This window comes from Suncus etruscus, chromosome 13, assembly GCF_024139225.1.
Source record: "Suncus etruscus isolate mSunEtr1 chromosome 13, mSunEtr1.pri.cur, whole genome shotgun sequence".
In the NCBI taxonomy this organism is placed as follows: Eukaryota; Metazoa; Chordata; class Mammalia; order Eulipotyphla; family Soricidae; genus Suncus; species Suncus etruscus.
In genome coordinates, this window is record NC_064860.1 from 93,785,609 (window position 1) to 93,811,259 (window position 25,651).

Sequence of the window (25,651 nt, forward strand, 5' to 3'; positions counted from 1 at the left end):
CATGAAGCTGGTGCTATTTCTGACCAACTGGCAAGGAGTGATCATCGCAGGGCTCTTGAAGTCGCACGTGATATCCGAGACCTCCACCTGGGACTGGCAAACGGCCAAGGCAGTGGGCACCGGGATGCAGAACTTTGCCCTCTGTATGGAGATGTTCGTGGCTGCCATCGTTTTCCAGTACAGCTACTCTTACACACCCTACATGAAAGAACAAGAAGAGGTACGTTTTGGTCCTTCTTCTGGGAGATCTGGGATGTGTCAGATATTACAGAAGACGTAGTCGCACAGGCCATGGGGTTCACGGAGTGCTTATGTGGCAGCACGAAAGGTCTGAGGACAGAAAAGGATGCGTGTGTCATTGAATTGCCGGCTTCCTCACCAGACACACTTCCCACCGCGGGTGCCTCACCAGCCTCCTCTGGGAACCAGCCAGGCATTGGACACGCACTGCCATCGCTTTATTGACTCTGCATATTGACTCTGCCGGCAATTCAATGACACACGCATCCTTTTCTGTCCTCATACCTTTCGTGCTGCCACATAAGCACTCCGTGAACCCCATGGCCTGTGCGACTACGTCTTCTGTAATATCTGACACATCCCAGATCTCCCAGAAGAAGGACCAAAATGTACCTCTTCGTTGTTCTTTCATGTAGGGTGTGTACAAGTAGCTATACTGGAAAGCGATGGCAGCCAAGAGCATCTCCATACAGAGGGCAAAGTTCTGCAGCCCAGCGCCCACTGCCTTGGCCGTTTGCCAGTCCCAGGTGGAGGTCTCGGATATCACGTGCGACTTCAAGAGCCCTGCGATGATCACTCCTTGCCAGTTGGTCAGAAATAGCACCAGCTTCATGCACACAAACTTCCCCACGGGCTGGATGGGCTTCAGCTCCTCCTGGAGGGTTTGGTGGAGCACCACGAGGGAATAGACGGCGAAGGCCTCTGACACTCCATTGAGGATGGCCAAGTACAGCCAAGCACTGGACACGCTGATGGTTCCATGCTTGTAGACGTGGAGGAACTCGCAGGTGGCAGCGATGACGGAGCTGAAGAGCCTGATGGTGATGTGCTGCAGCACCGCCAGCTTGCATCGGCAGAGCACTCTCTGTCCCGCCTGGTGCGGGGGACACCAGCAGAAGGGGAAGGGAAACCTTTGCTTCCCTTTGGCCTCCAGGATGGCTTCCAGACTCGGGTATTGGGCCTGACGAAGTTGGCCAAGAGGCCCATGAAGCTGTAGATGACAAAGGCCTCGTAGAACTCGCGGAGGGTCTCCAGGTAGGTGGCGTGGTCGGGCCAGAGCAGACAGCCCCAACTGGCCAGGCTGAAGATGGGCACCATCCAGAGGATCCTGATGATGGGCTTCTGCAGGTCAGGCCTCGAGAGGTGCACGACGTGCTGCAGGATGCCCCAGAGGGACACGGGCAAGGTGAACAGCACACCGATCCCTGCGATAAACCAGGCCTTGGTGTGGATGCTCCAGTTGTGGCGCTGCAGCTGCCACACGACCACGGGGACGGCCAGGACCAGGGTCAGGAAGTAGAGGGTCAGTATAAATGGCCGAAGCCAGCGTTTCAAATGGAATTTTATCTTGCGGGAGCTTGACATTGTCCTTCCTCCCAGAGAGCTCACGCAGTCTCCAAAAAATCTCCCCACCCCCCCTATTCCACCCCCATCCCCGCACCCCCATCCCCTATCCCCACCCCCCCACCTGACCCCCTCCCCCCAATATTTCCAGTGACAGAATTGGACTCTCGGGAGCTCAATATAATTGTCTTACTCCCAGAGAGAACGCAGTCTCCGAGGAAATTCCCCCCCCCCCATCCCCACCCCCACCCCCCCACTCTGCCTCGGCCTCATCCCAGTGATGGGGCCCAAACAATCCAGGCTTCAGAAAACTCTCATTGGTGGTTGTTGATGGGCCCCAGTGAGACAGCCGACTGCCCAGGCACCATCCAAAGCAATCTGGTAAGGGCTTCTTGACATCAGGCTTCAACAAGTGCACTAGGTGCTGCAGACTTGCCCCATGTGTACGGGCAAAGAGAACAGTCGAGTCCCCTGAGATGAACCATGCCTTCTGTGGATGCTCACGTGGCCTGCAGCTGCTACACAGAAAGGGCACGGCCAGGATCAGGAGGGTTAGAGTTAGGTTAGGGTGCGTTCAGTGCTCCTCAAACTATGGCCCATGTGCCGCCTATTGTATTTGTTCCTGTATTTTTTCCTTGTATTCAAAATAAGATATATGCATTGTGCATATATCTTTGTTCATTAGTTTTGCTTTTACTATAGTTTGGCCTCCAACAGTACGAGGGACAGTAAACAGGCCCCATGTTTAAAAAAGTTTGAGAACCCCTAAACTAGAAGGAGGCTCAGCGCTTTAGAGGAGGAGGAGATTGAGGAGGGGTAGGGATAGGAGGGGCTGGGGGGAGGACTGGGAATCCTAAATTATTTAAAGTAATCCCTGCTAGCAAAGGAGTTTATACTGGTATTTTGAAAGTACAAACTAATTCTTGGGCCAGAGAGATGCCCAAAGCGCTGGAGTGCATGCATTGCACATGAGACCCTTGGGCCTGATCCCTGGCACTGCATACTGATGACCCCTCCAAACTCTGCCAGGAGACTGGAGCAACAATCTGGGAGTATTTCTAAGTACCAAAGGAAATGGTCTCCAAACCAAAAAGAATACAAACATGATTTCTATTTTATTTTTTTCTTACTACCTTTCTTTGTGTTGTGTATATGTGTGTACAACATATGATTCCCTTATTTTGTTCTGTGTATAGCTTATAGACTTTATTTTTCTTCACAGATAATGCCTATCGTATCTGATCTGAAGAAAGAGAAAGAAAGGAAAGATAAAGATAGAAAGAAAACATGAAAGAAAGGAAAGAAGGAAAGAAAGAAGAGAAAGAAGGCAGAAGAGAGAAAGAAAGAAAGAGAGAAAGAAAAAAAGAAAGAAAAAGAGAAAGAAAGAAAGAAAGAAAGAAAAAGAGAAAAAAGAAAGGAAGGAAGGAAGGAAGAGGAGGAAAAAAAGGAAAGAAAAAGAAATAAAGGAAATAAGGAAGGAAAGAAAGGAAGGAGGAAGAAAAAGAAAGAAAAGAAATGGAAGTAAAGGAAAGAAAGAAAAGGAAGAAAGAAAAAGGAAAGAAAGGAGGGAAAGAATAAAAGGAAAAGAAAATAGAAAGAAAAGGGAAAGAAAAAAGAAAGAAAAGAAAAATGAAATGAAGAAAGAGGAAAAAGAAAAGTAAACAAAGGAAGGGAGAAAAAGGAAGAAAACAAAGAAGGCAAGAAAGAAAGGAAGAAAGGAAGAAAGGAAGAAAAGAAAGAAAGAGAAAAGAAAAAAAAAAAAGTAAAAAGAAAAGAAGAAGTAAAGAAAGAAAAGAGAAAGAAATGAAGGAAGAAAGAAAGGAAAGAAAGGAAGGGAGAAAAAGAGAGAAAGGAAAGAGAAAACAAAAGGAAAATGGAAGGAAAGAAAGAAAAGAGAAAGAAATGAAGGAAAGAAAGAATGAAAGGAAGGAAGAGAGAAAAAGGAAAAGAGAATGAAAAGGAAGAAAAGAAAAGAAAAAGACAGAAAACAAAAGAAGGAAAGTAGGAAGAAAGAAAGAACAAGGAAGAAAAGAAGAAGGAAGTACAGAAAGAAAAGAAAGAGAAAGCCTAGCCCTGAAATTATAGAAATTTCAGACATTGACAAAAAGGAAAATGAAAGAAAGGGGAACCAGTTAAGAAAATTGGATCCCTATTTCACACTGTAAACAAAAGTTAAATGAATTCACGTTCTTTAGATTAGACTTGACTATATAAAATTCATTGAGGAAAACACAACCAGTATTTCTCTTAAATCGTGACCTCAGAGAAGTCTACACTGATGAAAGGATTGGTGTTGGATCATTCTATGTTTCAAACTCAATCACAAGGAACTTTCTAACTTTGTGGTTCATGGTGACTTGATTAAAAATAAAAAGTAGTAATTCATGAAAATATTCTGCTGGCAAAAGAAACAAAAGTGGAAACGAACAAAGGAGACTATATATAACAAAGACACTTCTGCATTGTGCAAGAAATGAAGTCTAAAGCTCAAACACACCATGCTGATTGGAAGGATTTGCAGACCAGACATCAGACCATAAAAAACAGGACTGATATTAAAGATACATAAAGGATGCTCTCCAACAAAATAAAAAGCCAGTTCAAACATTGGGAGAGGAAAAGAATTGACACATGCTCAAGATGGGAACTTGACCAGCAAGCACAAGGACAAAAATATTTGTCATCACCTCAAATAAGGGAAATGCAAATCAAAGTGAAAATTAAATCACTTTACACCTGTGACAATAGTCTAACAAAGGTCAGAAGATAGTGTTAGTGAGATATGCCAGCAAAGAACTTTCATTCACCACTGATAGGACTGTATTTTGGTTTAGCCTAAATATACCTGAATACTTATGCTATCATAGCATTGTTGACAAACAGCCGGATCTATAAATGGCCCAAGTACCCACCATCAGGTGAGAAGATGAAGACATTGTACACAGACACATTGGAATACCACTCAACTTGAAGAACCAGTGACATTTTGCATTTTGCTGAAATGGAATTTTGCTGGATGAAACTGGAGTCCTTGAGGATAAATGAGCCAAGAAGGAATGGACAAATGTCAGATGATCACGCTCCTGTGGAATGGGAAGAAACAAAGTAGGTGTCTTAGGAAAAAAACAATCACCATTGGGATTCAATCCCAAGACATGATTGTACTAGCACTGGGAATGAATAGAAACTGTGTGTGTGTGTGTGTGTGTGTGTGTGTGTGTGTGAATAGAAACTGTGTGTGTGTGAATAGAAACTGTGTGTGTTGTGTGTGTGTGTGTGTGTGTGTGTGTGCTGGGAAAACTTAAACCACATCAGAACTCAGGGTTTATTCCTGCGTTTGTCCTCAGAGCTCAGCCTGGTGATACTGGTGATGTTCAGGGGACCATATGTGGGGCTGGGAGTCAAATGTGTGTGGCCACATGCTAGGCATAACTCTATCTGCTGCACTATCAGATTATCTTGCTCTTTGTGCCTGCTTTTGAGTTGGCCTACGTGAATTTTTATCTCAATTCTGTTTCTTATTTTTAGACTTTATTTAAGCACTGTGATTATAAATTATTCATTGTAGAATGCACATCACCCTTCACCAGTGCACCCTTCCCACCATCCATGTCTCTAGGTTCCATCCAACGCTCCCACCTACCCCAGCCTGTCTCTAGGGCAGAAAATTTGTTCCTCCCTTCCTTCTTCCATCCCTCCCTCTATTTTTCTCTCTTTCTGTCTGTGGTTTGCACTCTTGTTAATGGAGGGTGTCTTGCATGTCTCTTTCTGCCATTTCAGTACTGAATTCTTGTCCAGAGTGATGAGTTCCAGCTACCATGGGCCTAATAGACCTTCTCTGCTCTACCTTCGTTCACCGCTCTTTGTGGTAAGCTTCCTATCCTGAATTGGATCTCCTGATCCTTGTCTCTCTTGTCTATGGATATTAAGATCATACTATCTCTTGTTTTTCTTATATCCCACAAATGAGTGAATCTGACTTTAAATGAGCCAGAATCTGAAAACAAGCCAGGTGCCAGGAAACAAATGAGTAGCTAAAGAATCGGTGGTATATCTACACAATGGAATACTTGCAGCCATTAGGAAAAGTGAAGTCATGAAACTCACTTGTATATGGAGCCTATTATGTGAAGAGAAATGAGTCAGAGGGAAAGAGATAGACATAGAACAACCAATTCTGTTTCTTTGAAGTAAATTGGTTTATTTGAAAGTACTTAATTTTAGTTTTCTTTTTACTAATATATTTATTAAGAACCATGATTACAAACATGTTTGTGATTGGCTTTTAGTTACAAAGAAGAACATTCCCCTTCACCAGTGCAACATTCTCACCATACATGTCCCCAACTCCCTCCTCCATTACCCCTTACCTGTGTTTGAGACAGGCATTCTACTTCTCTCTCTCTCTCTCTCTCTCTCTCTCTCTCTCTCTCTGTCCCTTTGTCATGATAGTTGTCTGTGTAGTTATTTCTCTAACTGGACTCATTGTGGTAAGCTTCATATCGTGGGCCGATTCTTCCAGCCCTCATCTCTATTGTCTCTGTGTATTACTACCACAATGTCTTTTATTTTTTAAAACCCATAGATGAGCCACAGTATTCTGTGTCCATATCTCTCTCTCTCTCTCTCTCTCACTCTCTTTCTGCCTTACTACACTAAGCACGATAGTTTCCGTGTCCATCCACGTATAGGAAAATTTTATGAATTCATTTTTCTTATGGCTGCAGAGCATTTCATGATATATTCTACTTTAGTGATTGACGTTGTTTTTATGGATCATTTAGCAAGAATTGTTTGTGCAGTGTTAAAATAACACATTTAATATAGGCCAGTTATGGCATCCTTTTTTTTTTTTTAAGGAAGGTTTGTACCTGATTTTTACTTTTCCCTAGGTTCACCCATAGTGTGGGGTATTATCCAATATGGAGGCTCTTCAGGAACCAACAGATCTGACTCTGCACCTGGGGAAATACAAGCCCCACAGCAGGAACTACTGGACCTGGAACCAGCAGTTTATCCAACAAATGTTGCCAGCTCTTGCTGAAGTAAATTCTCAAGTAATGGCACTTTCCTATTCTTGTTTTATAATTTTAATGTTCAAAATTTCCATTCCCACATAAGAAAGGAAAGGGATGGTACTTTGGTGTGTAATGAAAGGCACAATATTAGTATAGTGATCACAAGACAGGTCACACAAAGATTGTTAAATGTGGTATTAAAGGAGACAATGCAGACACTATAGAAAATGTTCCAGAAATTGTGAAGTAATGCTACTACTCAAGGTTTAATGTTTAGACTTGCCTTATAAAATGCATCTTTGGTCATCTTCCTTAAACAGTTTATTTTGGGAAAAGTTACTTAAAAAGTTTTCTAAAAATGTGTCACGGAGGGATAGAACTTTGGTTATAACTTTGAGAACCAACCTAACTAGGTTTCTTTGCTTTTGATTTGGGGCACAAAACTCCAGTGATATTCAGATTGATGGCTGGTTGCCTCTAGTGGGATACTTGGGACCATGCCTTTCGGGATAGAGACCTGCATGCAGGCTATACTCTCAACCTGTTGGGCTACTTCTCTGCCCTTTGTATTCTATCTACTTTCTTGGATTTACAAAATTCTGACTATTTTTAGCTCACTCACCATCACCTCTTTTGGTAATGTTAAATATTTAAATTAGAGATAAAGCTAAAAATGTGGACTTCTGATAATGCTCTTGCATATGAAAACATTTCATTGACTTTACTAAAAATGTGCCACTATACACAATGCTGACCTATAGGTGGCACCCCCTGTATGGCAACAGTACAGCATACTTTGATTTTTGAGCATTAATTAAACCATAAGTGGGTTGTGTTTAATTATTTTTAAAATAGGATTTAAAAAATAGGACTAATATTAAAGATACATAAATTAAAGTATGATGTCCAACAAAATAAAAGGCCAGTTCAAACATTGGGAGAGGAAAGGAATTGACGCATGCTCAAGATGGGAACTTGACCAGCAAGCACAAGGACAAAAATGTTTGTCATCACTTCGAATAAGGGAAATGCAAATCAAAGTGAAAATTAAATCACTTTACACCTGTGACAATAGTCTAGCAAAGGCCAGAAGATAGTGTTAGTGGAGATATGCCAGCAAGGAACTTTCATTCACCACTGATAGGACTGTATTTTGGTTTAGCCTAAATATACCTGAACACTTATGCTATCATTGTATTGTTGAGAAATGGTCCGATCTATAAATGGCCCAATTACCCACCATTAGGTGAGAAGACGAAGTCATTGCACATGGACACATTGGAATACCACTCAAGTTGAAGAACCAGTGACATTTTGCATTTTGCTGAAACGGATTGAACTGGAGTCTGTGAGAATAAATGAACCAAGAAAAAAGTGACAAAAGTCAGATGTCCATGCTCATGTGCAATGGGGAGAAACAAAGTAAGTGTCTTAGAAAATTAAACAATCAACATTGGGATTCAATCCGAAGACATGATTGTACTAGAAATGGGAATGAAAGAAACATTGTGTGTGTGTCTGTGTGTGTGTGTGTGTGTGTGTGTCTGTGTGTGTTTGTGGTTGGGAGTACTTAAGCCACATCCAGTTGTACTCAGGGCTTATTCCTGTCTTTGTCCTCAGAGCTCAACCTGGTGATGTTCAGGGGACCATATGTCTGTGGGCTGGGGGTCAAATTTGGGTTAGCCACACGCTAGGCATAACTCTACTTGCTGCACTCTCTGATTATTTTGCTATTTGTGCCTGCTTTTGAGTTGGCCTAAGTGAATTTTTATCTGAATTCTGTTTCTTATTTTTAAACTTTATTTAAGCACTGTGATTACAAATTATTCATTGTTGGGCTTTATTTGAAGAATGCACATCACCCGTCACCAGTACACCCCTCCCACCACCCACGTGTCCAGGTTCCCTTCCAGCTCCCCACCACCTCCCACTCCAGCCTGTCTCTAGGGCAGGCAATGTCTCCTCCCCCTCCTTTTTTCCTTTCTGTTTGAGGTTTGCACTGTTGTTAATGGAGGGTGCCTTCATGTCTTTCTCTCATTCAGCACTGAATTCTTGTCCAGAGTGATAAGTTCCAGCTACCATGGGCCTAATAGATCTTCTCTGCTCTACCTTCACTCACCGCTCTTTGTGGTAAGCTTCCTATCCTGAATTGGATCTCCTGACCCTTGTCTCTCTTGTCTATGGATATTAAGATCATACTATCTCTTGTTTTTCTTCTATCCCACAATTGAGTGGATCTGACCCTAAATGAGCCAGAATCTGGAAACAACCCAGGTGCCAGGAAATAAATGAGTAGCTAATGGTATATCTACACAATGGAATACTTGCAGCCATTAGGAAAAGTGAAGTCATTAAACTCACTTGTATATGGAGCCTATTATGCAAAGAGAAATGAGTCAGAGGGAAAGAGATAGACATAGAAAAACCAATTCTGTTTCTTTGAAGTAAATTGGTTTATTTAAAAGTACTTAATTTTAGTTTTCTTTTTACTAATATATTCATTAAGAACCATGATTACAAACATGTTTGTGGTTGGCTTTTAGTTACAAAGAACATTCCCCTTCACCAGTGCAACATTCTCACATTAATGTCCCCAACTCCCTCTCCACCACCCATTACCTGTGTTTGAGACAGGCTTTCTACTTCTCTCACTCATTACCATTGCCATGATAGTTTTCTGTGTAGTTATTTCTCTAACTGGGCTTGTTGTGTTAAGCTTCATATCATGTGTCGTCCTTCCAGCCCTCATCTCTATTGTCTCTGATCTCTATTGTCTCTGTGTATTATTACCATAATGTCTTTTATTTTCTTAAACTCATAGATGAGTGAGACTATTCTGTGTCTATCTCTCTCCTTCGGACTTACTTCACTCAGCACAATAGTTTCCATGTCCATCCATGTATAGGAAAATTTCATGACATCATTTTCCCAATGGCTGCAGAGTATTCCGTTGTGTATTCTACTTTAGTGATTGACATTATTTTTAGGATGTTTTCAAAGTAGCATGTATTGATTGTGCTTTGTTAAAATAATGCATTTTACTATAGGCCAGTTATGGCATCCTTTTTAAAAAAAAATGGAAGGTTTGTTCCTGATTTTTACTTTTCCTTAGGTTTATCCCTAGTGTGGGGCATTAGCAAATACTGGAGGCTCTTCAGGACCCAAGGGATCTGACTTTGCACCCAGGGAAACACAAGCCCCACAGTAGGAACGACTGAACCTGGACACCAGCAGTTTACTCAACAACAAATGCTGCCAGCTCTCCTCAAGTAATGGCACTTTAAATCCTCAAGTAATGGCACTTTTCTGTTTGTGTTTTATATTTCTTTTTTGTTTTGTTTTGTTTTTTGTTGTTGTTGTTGTTGGGTAACGTTCGGCATCGATCAGGGGTTACTCCTGGCTCTATGCTCAGAAATCGCTCCTGGCAGGCTCGGGGGACCATATGGGAAGCCGAGATTTCGAACCGATGACGTTCTGCATGAAAGGCAAACGCTTACCCTTCATGCTATCATAGAAATATTATATTTCTTTTTTTTTTTTTTTTTTTTTTTTGGTTTTTGGGCCACACCCTGTGACACTCAGGGGTTACTCCTGGCTATGCGCTCAGAAGTTGCTCCTGGCTTCTTGGGGGACCATATGGGAAGCCGGGGGATCGAACCGCGGTCCGTCCTAGGCTAGCGCAGGCAAGGCAGGCACCTTACCTCCAGCGCCACCGCCCGGCCCCAGAAATATTATATTTCTAATATTAAAATTTTTCACCCCCTATAAGAAGGGAAAGTGATGGTACTTTGATGTGTAATGAAAGAAGGCACGATATTAATATAGTTATCACAAAACAGGTCACACAAAAATTGATAAATGTTGCATTAAAGGAGACATTATAGAAAGTGTTACAGGTATTGTGAAAAAATGCTAGTACTCAGTGCTTAATGTTTAGAGTTGCCTTACAAAATGCATTTTGGGTCATCTTCCTTAAACAGGTTATTTTGGGAAAGTTACTTTAACAGTTTTACAAAACTGTGTCAGGGAGGGGAAATAAATAAGGACAGAACTAAATATAGAAGCCAAATTCAATGATAATAGAATCAAGGGACATAAACTTGAACAATCTAAACTGAAAGGGGCCTGTTTTACTTGCAGGCCAGGGGACAAAAGGTGGTGGTATAGGATGTATTCTGGGGCCATTTGTGGAGGGAGATTAACATTGGTGGTCGGAAAGGTCCTCACTCTATAACTCAGACTCAACTATCAAGTTGAAGACAACTGTTGGTCACATATTTTTTATTAAAATAAAATAAAAAATGTGTCAGAGGAATAGAACTTTGGTTATAACTTTGAGAACACACCAACCTATCTAGGTTTATTTGCTTTTTAGGTGGGGCACAAAACTCCAGTGATATTCAGAGATTGATGGCTGGTTGCTTCTATGAGAAATAAAAAAATATTGGATAGAAGTTGAATGTTCCAAGAGAAAGCCCAGGTTTTTTATACCTTCTTAGGCTGGGATTGTGTTTAAAAGCAGGTAAGTTACATTAATGTGATTTTTGTGTTATTTAGAATGATTTTTCATTCTGGAACGAGGATATGGATTTCTTTTTTCTTTTCCCCTTTTCATAGCTTCAGAATCCAAAAGTGAAATTTCAGCAACAACTGGAACAGCTCAGTGCCATGGGATTTTTGAACCAAGAAGCAAACTTACAAGCCCTAATAGTAACAGGAGGTGATCTGAATGCACCATAGCAACATTTCTGTCTCTTGAAAAAAATGTAATATTTTTGATAATGGCTATTAAATCTTTAAAATACCCAGTTTATTTCATTTTGACTCTTGGCATTTTTCTTGGTTTAGAAATAAGCCCAATATGATTTTAAGGTGGAATGCCATAAGATGTATGGAGGTTTTGGTGTGTTTTGGTCTACAACAGTGGGAATCAATGCTTTTTCGTTTAAGACGACATTTATCGTAATTTAAAAAAAAAGTATTTGCTTTGTCAATATTAGCCTATGGTAGCGATTTATGTAGAATAAAAGCATGAAAAAGAAGCACATTACTTGCACTCTATAATTTGTGGTAAAAGATTGCTTAATGTGACTTTTGCATGTATACTTGTGGACAGAATGCTGTAAGTAAGATTTACTACTGAGAGTTTTTGCTTTTGTTGTATACACTGTAGTTCTGCACTTTGGGACTGCATTTCTAGAAATAAAGTGCAATAGATTATCTGGGCAAAATACCTATAACCAAAACCAGTAAAACTCAGGAAACTGAGTGTTTCCTTATTGTATAGAATCTTACAGCATCTTTGATAAACATTTCTCAGCCAAAGTACCAGTTGATTAAGATTTGTTGAAACATAGGAGAAAAGCTGATTTCTAAGGACTTTCATTGTACAAAGGACATGATATAACATTGGTTCAGCATTCAGAGAGTGACTGTAAATTACCTTCATCTCAAGGATGGAAGGGGCACTGTGGCATAACTTAAAAGTGCATTTGCATAGGACTTTTCAGCTTTTTTGCATGTAGTTTAACAAGCATTACAATTTATGATTTAAATGTTGCTTTTGCTGAAAGTGTCTGATGTGTCAGTTATTTTTAATCACTATATGAAAATTGAAATATATGAAAATTGTTTGGTTTATTCATTTTCACATACCAGGGAGCACATGAATTTAAATGATTTGCGAGCTACTTGTTTTGGAAGTGTGCTGGTAGTTTTATAAGAAATAGTTCCATATTGTGCGTTTCAGAGCCTCGGGAGGGAAATGGGGGTGGGGGAACGTGACCTATCCTGGACTGGGGCAGCCTAAAAGTACTAAAACACGATTCTGTTTAGGGTTGCTGTGCATAGAATGTAGTGAAGAAGTTTCCAGGAGAGAAAAAAGAGCCGTTTAAACAATATTGAGTCCATTTGGCTGTTCTAAGAGCCTTTGCTCTCATCCCCAAAGATCTGGTTGTCTCTCATACTTTTGGGGTAGTACACTCCTTTAGGACCAATTAAAACATGACTTTGTGGCAAAAGCTGGCTCCCTGTGTGTGACACCAGGCGGGGAAAATCCGCGAAAGTACACCGGCCCAGTGGGGCTCAGCTGTGAAAGACTGTGAGTGTGACCTGTCTATGTCTGTCTACTGTCCTCTTGCGTGAAACTCTTGCGAGTGGGGCAAAAAGAGCCTCCAGAAACCTCGCTCTCCCAGACGCCATTTTCAGGGAGGGACTTCAGAGCATAAAAACCGGCTATCCTTTGCAAAAGCTGGCTCCCTGTGTGTGACACCAGGCGGGGAAAATCCGCGAAAGTACACCGGCCCAGTGGGGCTCAGCTGTGAAAGACTGTGAGTGTGACCTGTCTATGTCTGTCTACTGTCCTCTTGCGTGAAACTCTTGCGAGTGGGGCAAAAAGAGCCTCCAGAAACCTCGCTCTCCCAGACGCCATTTTCAGGGAGGGACTTCAGAGCATAAAAACCGGCTATCCTTTGCAAAAGCTGGCTCCCTGTGTGTGACACCAGGCGGGGAAAATCCGCGAAAGTACACCGGCCCAGTGGGGCTCAGCTGTGAAAGACTGTGAGTGTGACCTGTCTATGTCTGTCTACTGTCCTCTTGCGTGAAACTCTTGCGAGTGGGGCAAAAAGAGGCTCAGAGGAGCACGGCCGCTCCGCTTCGCTACGCGGCCGTGCACTCTTTCTAAGGAAAGAACTCCATAGCAACAAGAAGGAAAAATCACACTAAGAACGGCGCTATATCACAGAAGCAAACATTTCTCTCTGGACTGTCTTCTCTGTTACATGCTCGGGCCTAAGATTTGACCCAGTGTGAGGCTTCATCCACGGAGGACTCCCCTCCCTTAGAGGCAAGTCAGCCCATCCAGAAAGGGAGGAGCCAGAGGAGTGTGCTGCCTACATCATATAGACAATGAATACCACTACAACACGTAGAAAAACCGACAATACAAATGTGACAATGGGGAAACAGCGCAGGCCAGCATCAGACATAGAGAATGAAGATGACAATTCTGAGGACCAGATAATGACTGAACAACTAATCAACCTCTCAGATAAGGACTTTAGACTAGCAATATGGAAGGTGCTCAACAGACTCCAAGAAACCATGGATCGAGTTGAACAGAACACTAATAAGAACCAAGAAAATATGAAGGCAGAAATGACAAAACTCCAAACTGAAATAACATGTCAACTAACAGGCCTGAAAAACTCAGTAAACGAAGTGAATGACAAAATGGATAAGCTCTGGGACAGGGTATCAGAAGCTGAGAATAGACTTGGTGCTGTGGAAGATGAGATACATAACAATTCCATACAGCAGGAGAGATTGGACAAAAAACTTAAAGCAAATGAGCAGACAATGGAAAAATTAGTCAAAGAATGGGAACAGACGAAAATAGAAGTCTATGATAAGATCAACAGAAACAACTTAAGAATCATTGGAGTCCCAGAGACCCAGGAAGAAAATTTCCAGGAAGAATCAATGGTCAAGAACATCATTAAAGAGAAACTTCCAGAGCTAAAGAATATATGTGATCAAATCCTGCATGCCCGAAGAGTACCAACCAAAAGAGACCCCAGAAAAACCACCCCAAGACACATCCTAGTCACAATGACAAATCCCACAGATAGAGACAGAATTCTGAAAACAGCAAGATCAAAAGGGGAAATCATGTTCAAGCAAGCTTCCCTGAGATTTACAGCAGACCTGTCACCAGAAACGCTCAATGCCAGAAAGCAGTGGTGGGATATTGTGACAAGACTGAATGAAATGAATGCTTCACCTAGAATACTATACCCAGCAAAACTCACTTTCCGGTTTGATGGAAGAATACATGGTTTCACAGACAAAAAACAGCTCAGAAACTTCACAGACACAAAACCAGTCTTAAGAGAAAAACTGAAAGACCTAATCTAAGACAAGACTACCCAAAAGACACACCAAATTTTGAAATAAAGATGGCATTAAATCCCAGGACAATTCTTTCTCTCAACGTCAATGGACTAAATGCACCAGTTAAGAGACACAGAGTGGCTAAATGGATCAAAAAACTCAATCCAACCTTCTGCTGCCTACAAGAAACGCACCTGAATAGTCAGAACAAACATAGACTCAAAATAAAAGGCTGGAGAAAAGTTATCCAAGCAAACAACACCCATAAAAAAGCTGGAGTGGCCATACTAATATCAGATAATGCAAACTTTATACTCAGGAAGGTTGTAAGGGACAAAGACGGACATTTTATATTAATCAAGGGGTACGTAGAGCAGGAAGAATTCACTCTCCTAAACATATATGCACCGAATGAGGGGCCAGCAAAATATTTAATACAACTGCTGACAAATCTGAAAAATAATATCAACAACAACACAATAATTGTGGGGGACCTAAACACGGCTTTGTCAACACTGGACAGGTCAACCAGACTGAAACCCAACAAGAATATACTAGACCTGAGGAGAGAAATGGAAGAAAGAGGCCTAGTGGATATATATAGGACACTCCATCCCCAGAAACCTGGATACACATTCTTCTCCAATGTACATGGGACATTCTCCAGGATAGACTACATGCTGGCACATAAAACATACCTCCATAAGATCAAGAGGATAGAAATTTTGCAGACTACCTTCGCTGACCACAAGGCTCTGAAATTATTTGTGAACTCCAAAGGGACTCAGAAGAAACACTTTAACACCTGGAAGTTAAACAGCCTCATGCTCAATAACCAGTGGGTCCGAGATGAAATCAAGGAGGAAATAAAAAGGTTCCTGGAAACAAATGACAATAAAGACACAAACTCTCAGAACCTATGGGACACAGCAAAAGCAGTACTGAGAGGAAAATTTATAGCTTTGCAAGCACACATCAGGAAGAAAGAAGGAGCTTACCTGAGTAGCTTAATGACACAGCTAATAGAACTAGAAAATGCTCAACAAAAGGACCCAAGAACAGGAAGACAGAAGGAAATAACAAAGCTGAGAGCAGAAATCAACGAAGTGGAAACTCAAAAAACAATCCGAAAGATCAACGAAAGCAGAAGTTGGTTCTTTGAAAAAATAAACAAGATTGATAGACCACTGGCAAACCTAACAAAGAAAGAGAGAGAGAGAAACTTGATAACTCGTATCAGGAATGAAAAAGGAGAGATCACTACTGATATGACAGAGATTCAAAGGGTAATCAGAAACTACTTTGAAAAACTCTACGCCACTAAAAATGAGAACCTGGAAGAAATGGATAAATTCTTGGACTCTTATAATCTTCCACGGTTGAAGGAAGAGGATGTAGCATATCTAAACACCCCCATCACCATTGATGAAATTAAAACAGTAATCAAATGTCTGCCGAAAAACAAAAGCCCAGGTCCAGATGGATTCACTAATGAATTCTATCAAACTTTCCAAGAGGAACTACTGCCAATCTTGGCAAGACTCTTTCATGAAATTGAACAAACAGAAACACTTCCAAATAGCTTTTATGAAGCCAACATCACCTTGATACCTAAACCAGACAGAGACGCTACCAAAAAAGAAAATTACAGACCAATATCACTGATGAATGCAGATGCAAAGATCCTCAACAAAATCCTGGCAAATAGGATTCAATGCCTCGTTAAGAAGATCATCTCCACTACGATCAAGTAGGTTTCATCCCAGGAATGCAAGGCTGGTTTAACATCCGTAAATCTATCAACATAATACACAACATCAATAACAAGAAAAATAAAAACCACATGATCATATCAATAGATGCAGAGAAAGCATTTGATAAGGTCCAACACCCATTCTTGATCAAAACTCTCAGCAAGATGGGAATGGAGGGAACCTTTCTCAATATAGTGAAGGCCATCTACCACAAGCCAGTGGCAAATATTATCCTCAATGGAGAAAAACTGAAAGCCTTCCCTCTAAATTCTGGCACAAGACAAGGCTGTCCTCTCTCACCACTCCTATTCAACATAGCACTGGAAGTACTTGCTATAGCGATTAGGCAAGAAAAGGATATCAAGGGAATCCAGATAGGAAAGGAAGAAGTCAAGCTCTCACTGTTTGCAGATGACATGATACTCTACTTAGAAAACCCTAAAGACTCTATCAAAAAGCTTCTAGAAACAATAGACTCATATAGCAAGGTGGCAGGCTACAAAATTAACACACAAAAATCAATGGCCTTTCTATACACCAACAGTAATAAAGAAGAAATGGACATTAAGAAAACAACCCCATTCACAATAGTACCACACAAACTCAAATATCTTGGAATCAACTTGACTAAATATGTGAAGGACCTATACAAAGAAAACTATAAAACTCTGCTCCAAGAAATAAGAGAGGACACACGGAAATGGAAACACATACCCTGCTCATGGATTGGCAGGATTAACATCATCAAAATGGCAATACTCCCCAAGGCATTATACAGATTTAATGCCATCCCTCTAAAGATACCCATGACATTCTTCAAAGAAGTGGATCAGACACTTTTGAAATTCATTTGGAACAATAAACACCCTCGAATAGCTAAAGCAATCATTGGGAAAAAGAATATGGGAGGAATTACTTTTCCCAACTTTAAACTGTACTACAAAGCAACAGTTATCAAAACAGCATGGTATTGGAATAAGGATAGGTCCTCAGATCAGTGGAATAGGCTTGAATACTCAGAAAATGTTCCCCAGAGATACAACCATCTAATTTTTGATAAAGGAGCAGGAAATCCTAAATGGAGCAGGGAAAGCCTCTTCAACAAGTGGTGTTGGCACAATTGGATAGCCACTTGCAAAAAATTAAACTTAGACCCCAGCTAACATCATGTACAAAGGTAAAATCCAAATGGATTAAAGACCTCGATATCAGCCCCAAAACCATAAGATATATAGAACAGCACATAGGCAAAACACTACAGGACATTACAGGCATCTTCAAGGAGGAAACTGCACTCTCCAAGCAAGTGAAAGCAGAGATTAACAGATGGGAATATATTAAGCTGAGAAGCTTCTGCACCTCAAAGGAAATAGTGCCCAGGATACAAGAGCCACCCACTGAGTGGGAGAAACTATTCACCCAATACCCATCAGATAAGGGGCTAATCTCCAAAATATACAAGGCACTGACAGAACTTTACAAGAAAAAAACATCTAACCCCATCAAAAAATGGGGAGAAGAAATGAACAGACACTTTGACAAAGAAGAAATACGCATGGCCAAAAGACACATGAAAAAATGTTCCACATCACTAATCATCAGGGAGATGCAAATCAAAACAACGATGAGATACCACCTCACACCCCAGAGAATGGCACACATCACAAAGAATGAGAATAAACAGTGTTGGCGGGGATGTGGAGAGAAAGGAACTCTTATCCACTGCTGGTGGGAATGCTGTCTAGTTCAACCTTTATGGAAAGCGATATGGAGATTCCTCCAAAAACTGGAATCGAGCTCCCATACGATCCAGCTATACCACTCCTAGGAATATACCCTAGGAACACAAAAAATACAATACAAAAACCCCTTCCTTACACCTATATTCATTGCAGCTCTATTTACCATAGCAAGACTCTGGAAACAACCAAGATGCCCTTCAACAGATGAATGGCTAAAGAAAACTGTGGTACATATACACAATGGAATATTATGCAGCTGTCAGGAGAGATGAAGTCATGAAATTTTCCTATACATGGATGTACATGGAATCTATTATGCTGAGTGAAATAAGTCAGAGAGAGAGAGAAAAACGCAGAATGGTCTCACTCATCTATGGGTTTTAAGAAAAATGAAAGACACCCTTGTAATAATAATTTTCAGACACAAAAGAGAAAAGAGCTGGAAGTTCCAGCTCACCTCAGGAAGCTCACCACAAAGAGTGATGAGTTTAGTTAGAGAAATAACTACATTTTGAACTGTCCTAATATTGAGAATGTATGAGGGAAATGTAGAGCCTGTTTAGGGTACAGGCGGGGGTTGGGTGGGGAGGAGGGTGATTTGGGACTTGGGTGATGGAATGTTGCACTGGTGATGGGTGGTGTTCCTTTTATGACTGAAACCCAAACACAATCTGTATGTAATCAAGGTGTTTAAATAAAAAAAAAAAAAATTAAAAGTAAAAAAAAAAAAAAAAACAAAAACAAAAAAAAAACATGACTTTGTGAGGCCAGAGAGATAGCATGGAGGTAAGGCATTTGCCTTGCATGCTGAAGGACGGTGGTTCGCATCCCTGCATCCCATATGGTCCCCTGAGCCTGCCAGGGGGCGATTTCTGAGCATAGAGCCAGGAGTAGCCCCTGAGCACTGCTGGGTGTGACCCAAAAACCAAAAACAAACAAACAAACATGACTTTGGGTCAATAATCAATTAGTCTGACTTTGTTTCAGTATTTTCTTAGCTCGTTATATTCTTTGATGGACAGTTACAGAAAGTTAAAAGATTGAAGTAATGGAAAATGAGTTTAGACCAATAAAACAAGGAAAACACAAGTGGATTTGCATTACTCTGTACATTGCTTACTATGAAAACAGGTCCAGACGTCAGGTTGCCAGCAGCCCACGCAGTTTTGCTACTTTACCCAGGCAGGAAGCAACATTGGGAAGTCAAGGTGGAGGCATGACTGGAGAAAGGGGTGTGGATGGTTTTCATGTGTCTGTGCTCATCTGCCATATGCTTCTGTCTGGTTTAAAGAACTGTTGTGATGGTTAATGGTGGTAGACTGTGTGGGATAGTTTCATAATCAACTTGGCAATCTATTAATCACAAAATAACCATAGATCTCTAGATTTTCCACTTGGTTTGTCTTGACTCTTATAGGAAAACAAAGATATGATGCTAAACAAAAGATGTGATGTTCTTGGAATTGATTGATCCAAATGTTTTCCACACTTTAAATCTGTCTTAATGTTGATGCTTTCCCAGTTAAAGTAAGCAAGTAAACTCCATTCCATATTTTAAAAAGATATCTAGCAAGATGAACAGATGAGTGTCTTGTTCTCTGTGGAAATTTTGTTTGTGTGGGGTTTTCTTTGGGTGTGATCATTTGACTTTTGGTAGAGATTACAATTCCTTCATAAAAGCGATGATGAGATTTATGCAACTGCAGAAGTTGGTGATTTTGGTGTTCTTATTTTCATTATTTTTGTTTTGTATATCTGAGTATTTTTAGCAATTCAGAACACTGACTAGCTCATAAAAGCATTTAAAAGACACTTAACGTATTGCATTTTATATTGAACTTAAATATAAATGTTCTTTTTGGGGATATTTATTACAACTTGAATAAAGAACAACATATTGAACATAAAATTACCAAAAGAAGGAATGTGGTGGTATCCTAAACCAAGAATAGGAAATGATCATCAAACAGATGGCAACTAACCTCTGTATTAGAGTTTCAGCCATGATATAATATGCCAATCATGACTCTTTAGAGAAGACAGTACTTTGAAATTTAATGGACATATCACAGCAAACTAGGATTGAATGGGTAAATAATAACATCAGTGATAAAAGGGAATCTAGACTGGCATGGCTATGCAGTAAACAAAGATTGTACTTTCGTTGTACATTACCTTCTTAGAAGTTAACATGAAGTTAAGCACCTGAAAGCTATAAAATATCCTGTTAACAATTTGACTCTGGTATGTACCTTCAATGGCTCACACCAGGATGTCTGCAAGTATCACCAATGACCTACACTTGGATGTCCCATCAGATACCTGTACTATCAGATATGGACAAAATTGGTCTGTTAAGCAGAGATAAAAACCTGCCATATAGTTAAAATGGTTGGCCATTTGATGAAGAAGTGTCTGTTCATTTCTTCTCCCCATTATTTGATGGGTTTAGAAGATTTTTTCTTGGTGAATTCCGTCATTATCGTGGATAGCCCCTTATCTGATGGAGGGTATTGGGTGGATAGTTTCTCCCATTCCGTGGGTGGCCTTTGTATCCTAGTCATTGTTTGCTTTGCGATGCAGAAGCTTCTCAGTTCAAGGTAGTCCCATTTGTTTTCTCTGTACTTGTTTGGACATGCAGTTCTAGTTCATTATTTGTTTATGTTTTGGGGCCACATCTGGTGACGCTTAAGGGTATCGCCACTCTTGGCTGTGCAATCAGGTATTATTTATAACCTTTGGAAGTTATTGGATTAGGTCCCTGTCGATCCCTGAACAGCCTTACTGAACAGCCTCGTTTATTGAAAAGCCACTCTTCCATCTGGGGGCATGATACTAGCACAGTTTAGAAAGCCAATGAATCCTGGTCCTGACATCAGACCATGCAGGGTCACACGATGCTGGTCAGGGTTGCTCTGGGCCCCTCATGACCAGAGCATGGCTCATTAGGCTTCGCGGGAGAAGGAGGCATCTGAGTACATTCCTCAGGGAAGTCTAGCATGCAGTCGAGGCTGAGAATCACTCTTTTTCCCGTCAGTCACCAGTTCTGGTGTGGGGGTGGTAGTGGCAGGAGTTGGCAAGATAAAGGCCTCCAACAATAGGCCAGATGTTGCTCAGCGTGGCAGTCTAGCTTAATTTTTGTTCTTGTTTTTGTTTTTTGGGCCACACCCGGTGATGCTCAGGGGTTACTCCTGGCAATGTGCTCAGAAATCGCCCCTGGTTTGGGGGGACCTTGTGGGACACCGGGGGATAGAACCGTGGTCAGGCCTAGGTCAACCTCATGCAAGGCAAATGCCCCATCATTGTGCTACTGCTCCGGCCCCAGCTTAAATTTTCTTGTGTAGATTTTTTTTGGGGGTGGGTACCCAGTGGCTTTTGGGTTACTCCTGGTTCTGTGCTCAGAAATTACTCCTGGCAAGCTTGGGGGGAAGGAACCAGATGGGATGCTATGGATTGAACTTGTTTTCTGTGTGCAAGGCAAACGCCCTACCTCTACCCCCTGTGCTATTGATTTGGCCCCTGGCTTAAGTCTGGCATCAAGAGAAGTACTTTGGCCTCCAGTATGGCAAAGCAACTCTGCTTTGCACATGCTAGCCTAGGACGAACCTTGGTTCCATCCCCCAGCACCCCATATGGTTGCCCAAGACAGGAGCGATTTCTGAACACACAGATAGGAGTAACCCCTGAGTGTCACTGGGTGTGGCCCAAACACCAAAAAAAAAAAAAAAAAAAAAGAAAAAAGAAAAGAAAAGAAAAGAACTGTGGAGGCTAGACTTTAACCCTGCTTTATCTCTATTTTCAAGGCTCCAATCACATCCTTCCTGTGTGTCCATCAGTTTTCTTCCCACGGTGCCCTCCAAAGCCAGGGCTTTGGATCCTCAGGTACCACTGTCATCATAGTACTGAGCACTAAGAACAATGCACTGATCACTTCCTCCAATTCTCGGAGTATCTCACCCAAGTCTGATGGACAACTTAATGACGTATGCCCTAAGTATGTAATGGTTGTAAACCAGAGATCAACAGATGGTGCCTCAAACAACCTGGCAGAAGACTGCTGCATTTTCTTAGACAAGGTCCAGCCACCAGGAGGACCCTTTCATTTCATTTTGTCCCATCAACACTTCATAATATGTTCTTCTAGAGACACTATGCCTTGATGAAAGAAAACATGTGAATCCAGAACTTGGCTTTGACTATGAAAAAGCATATGGAATCTTATTCCTGAAACCCATGGCAGTTGATACTAGGATTGAATCACCTTTCAACATCCCTTACCATATCATCCTACCCAGCCGCCATTCTCTGCTCATCACTGCCCATTGATATTTTCTGTCATGACTCAAGCAGATACTACTCTGGTATTTCTCAATCTCCAGCCTCTTCCTAAAAGGGTGATAAACTAAAACAAGAAAGATACAGAGAAGACTTAGCCCTGCGCAAATTCGTGAAGCATTTCATATTTAAAAAAAAATGGGTGACTGATGATGACGTTTATGCAGAAGGGTAGGTATTCTGACACGTGCCTGGTCTCAGGGAGGTACTGTTCATTCAGGATCTGCCTTTGCCATTTATTATATATCTGTGAACTTAGTATATATTTACAAGTATGTTTATTTTGAAGTTACCTTCAATGTAAGGAAGTTGGGTGAAATAATTTAGAAATTGAACTGGTTCTTTGTGATATGGTATATGTATCTGCTACCAAGAGTTTGCTACTGAAATCGATTTCCAAGGGATACCAAGGGCAGCTAAATTTTATTTATTTGGATACAGAAATGATCCAATGGTAAAAATAGATTTACACTATTACTCTATATTTGATTAGGACACATATATTCCTGGGACTTTCACTTTTAAAGCTCCTTCTTTTTTGGGGGGGGGTTTTGGGGCCACACCCTTCAGCACTTGGGGGCCACTCCTGGCTATCTGCTCAAAAATAGCTCCTGGCAGGCACGGAGGACCATATGGGAGGCCGGAATTCGAACCAACCACCTTAGGTCCTGGATCGGCTGCTTACAAGGCAAACAACACTGTGCTATCTCTCCGGCCCCATCAAAGTTCCTTCTTATTAGTCAAGGCATCACAAGATGTATAAGAGCATCCCAAATTCCTAAAAATACACCCAAACATGGAGCCAGAGTGATAGAGCACAGTGGGTAGGGTGTTTTCTTTGCATGTAGCCAACTTGGATTCAGACTCCGGCATCCCATAGGGTCCCTGAGCACCACCAGGAGTGATTCCTAAGAATAGAGCCAGGAGTAACCCCTGAGCATTGCTGAGTGTGGCACAAAACCAAAAGCTCAAGCAAGCACATCTCGATTCCCTTACAATTTAGAACATAGAACGGACAAGGATTCTAAACAAAATTTAGAATGAGATGGACATTTTTGGTTAAACATGTTTGGACCACTGGAAAACATTCTTATTTCATTGTTTTCATAATTTTAATGATTATTTCTAGAAGAGTTTTTCCACACTAATTTGGATAAAATTTTCTTTTTTTCTATTTAAGCACCTTGATTACATACATGATTGTAGTTGGGTTTGTCATAAGAAGAACACCCCCCTTCACCAGTGGCAACCTTCCCACCACCAATGCCCCCATCTCCCTCCTTCCCCAACCCCGCTGCCAGTACTCTAGGTGGTGAGCTTCACATGGAAAGCCATTCTTCCAGCCCTCATCTCTGTTGTCTCTGGGCATTATTACAAGAATGTCTTTTGTTTTTCTTAAAACCCATAGATGAGTGAGACTATTCTGTGTCTATCTCTCTCCCTCTGACTTATTTCACTCAGCATAATAGATTCCATGCACATTCGTGTGTAGGAAAATTTTCATGACTTCATCTCTCCTGATGGCTGCATGATTTTCCACTGTGTATATGTACCACAGTTTTTTTAGCCATTCTGGATGAAATTTTCTGGAGCTGATGGTGATTCCAGGGTATCAAACTGGGCCTGCAACAAACCAGGGATCATGAAATATCCTTTCTTTTAGACAAATGTTCAGCAATAACCTCAGGTGACCACTGAGGTTATAATAAACCAGAAGGAATTTCATCTCTGCTGGCTCTTTTCCTTCCTAGATCCAGCATACTTCCAAGATGTATTATCTTTTCCTCTGATTAAGATGACTCTGCATTTTCTTTAGATCTGAACCATTGTTTAGTACCAACGTGTTGTTACTGAAGTTACATCTCTATTAAAAGTGGGGCAGAGGAGTAAAAGCAATATGAAGATGGACAGAATTAGTACAGTACTTTGAATTTATTTCCCATTGTGGATTTTAACATTATTTCTCTATCTTTCCTGAATACAAAACAACACACAACCAAAATTGTCCAATTAATAACTAGGCTTCTGGGCATCAATAAGACTAATGTACTTTAAGATTTGGGGTTCCTAGGGTAGGTACTTGACTCTACAGGGTTACCAGGTTTGATCCTAGCACACCATTATGGTCCCCTAGCCCACTTGGAGTGATTCCAGAGTGAAGAGCGAGGGGGTCATTCCTGAACATTGGACCTCGTGGGTTGAGAAGGTTTGTTGTTTCTGTTGTTATTTGGAGTCACACCGGATGGTGCTTCTTACTCCTGGCTTTGTGCTCAGAAATCACTCCTCTGGCAGGCTTGGGGGATCAAATGGGATGCTTTGGAATCAAACTGGGATTGGCTGCAAGGTGAACACCCTACCTGCTATGCTATTGGTCTGGCCCTATTTTTGGTATGGTTGTTTTTTTGTTTTTGGTGGGGGGTACTTATATTATTTAGTTTTTTGGTTTGGGGTCACACAGGTGGTGCTCAGAGGTTATTCTCTGCACTCCTGGTAGGTTGGAGGGATCATATTTGATGCTGAAAATTTAACCAGGGTCAGCCACATGCAAGGCAAATGCCTTGATGGTAACAATGCTATTTAGGGGCCAGAGTGAGAGTACAGCAGGAAAGGTGCTTGCCATGCATGCAGCTGACTTGGTTTCACGCCTAGCCTTTCATCTGGTCCCCCCCCCTGAGCACTGCCAGGAATATCCCCTCAGCATCACCAGGTATGTGCCCCCCAAAAAGCCATTTAATTAACTTTTAAATTGTGGACATATGCAAAAGTACATGTGTGGAAGTCTCAGTATTGGTACTATCGAAAAGTGTTTTCATTTAATAAGTCATTCTTGTTATTTCTCATGTGCTATATAATAGTTGAAGGCTAATTAGCAGTATGACTCCATAGTGATTCTGCCAGTCTCCTTCAGACAGTTCTGTCAGATTGCCTGGGCGAATTACAAATCAGAATGTTACCAGCACCTGGTTGGTCATTTAGTATTTCTTGTTAAAGGGTCTAGGGTTTAACAGATTGTATATTTGAGGAACATAGGTAATTCTCTGTCACTAGTTGAAACCATAGGATTGGGGGTTGGTAGCTTTGGATTGGACTTCCAGCTCCATATTGTACATGTTCTGAACCATCTCTCCCCCCTCCCCATGAAAAATGCTTGTCCATGCGTGTGTGTGTAATCCTCTGTCCCCAAATGGGGGCCTATTTTTATTTCTCATGGTTGACATTATACTATTATCTCATCAGAAGTACCGAATAAATACCATTATGACTGACCTTGTGTCTTTTATGCAGAAAAAAAAATAAGTCATTCTGACCTCATAAACTCTCATGATTT

General features: G+C 41.2%; 1 protein-coding gene and 1 non-coding gene across 2 annotated transcripts; one reads left to right on the plus strand and one right to left on the minus strand.

Annotated features, from left to right (window-relative positions):
• Nucleotides 1-355: 355 nt before the first annotated feature.
• Nucleotides 356-1,605, minus strand: LOC126025890 (transmembrane protein 184C-like). Its single transcript, XM_049785615.1, has 2 exons — nt 1,207-1,605; nt 356-1,114 (listed from the first exon to the last, which is right to left on the minus strand). Exons 1-2 carry the CDS (start codon nt 1,603-1,605, stop codon nt 356-358), a joined length of 1,158 nt encoding a protein of 385 aa, XP_049641572.1.
• A 23,506-nt stretch (nt 1,606-25,111) lies between these two features.
• Nucleotides 25,112-25,237, plus strand: LOC126026956 (small nucleolar RNA SNORA19). Its single transcript, XR_007502138.1, has one exon. It is a non-coding gene; the product is annotated as a small nucleolar RNA SNORA19 (small nucleolar RNA).
• The last annotated feature ends 414 nt before the right edge of the window (nt 25,238-25,651 follow it).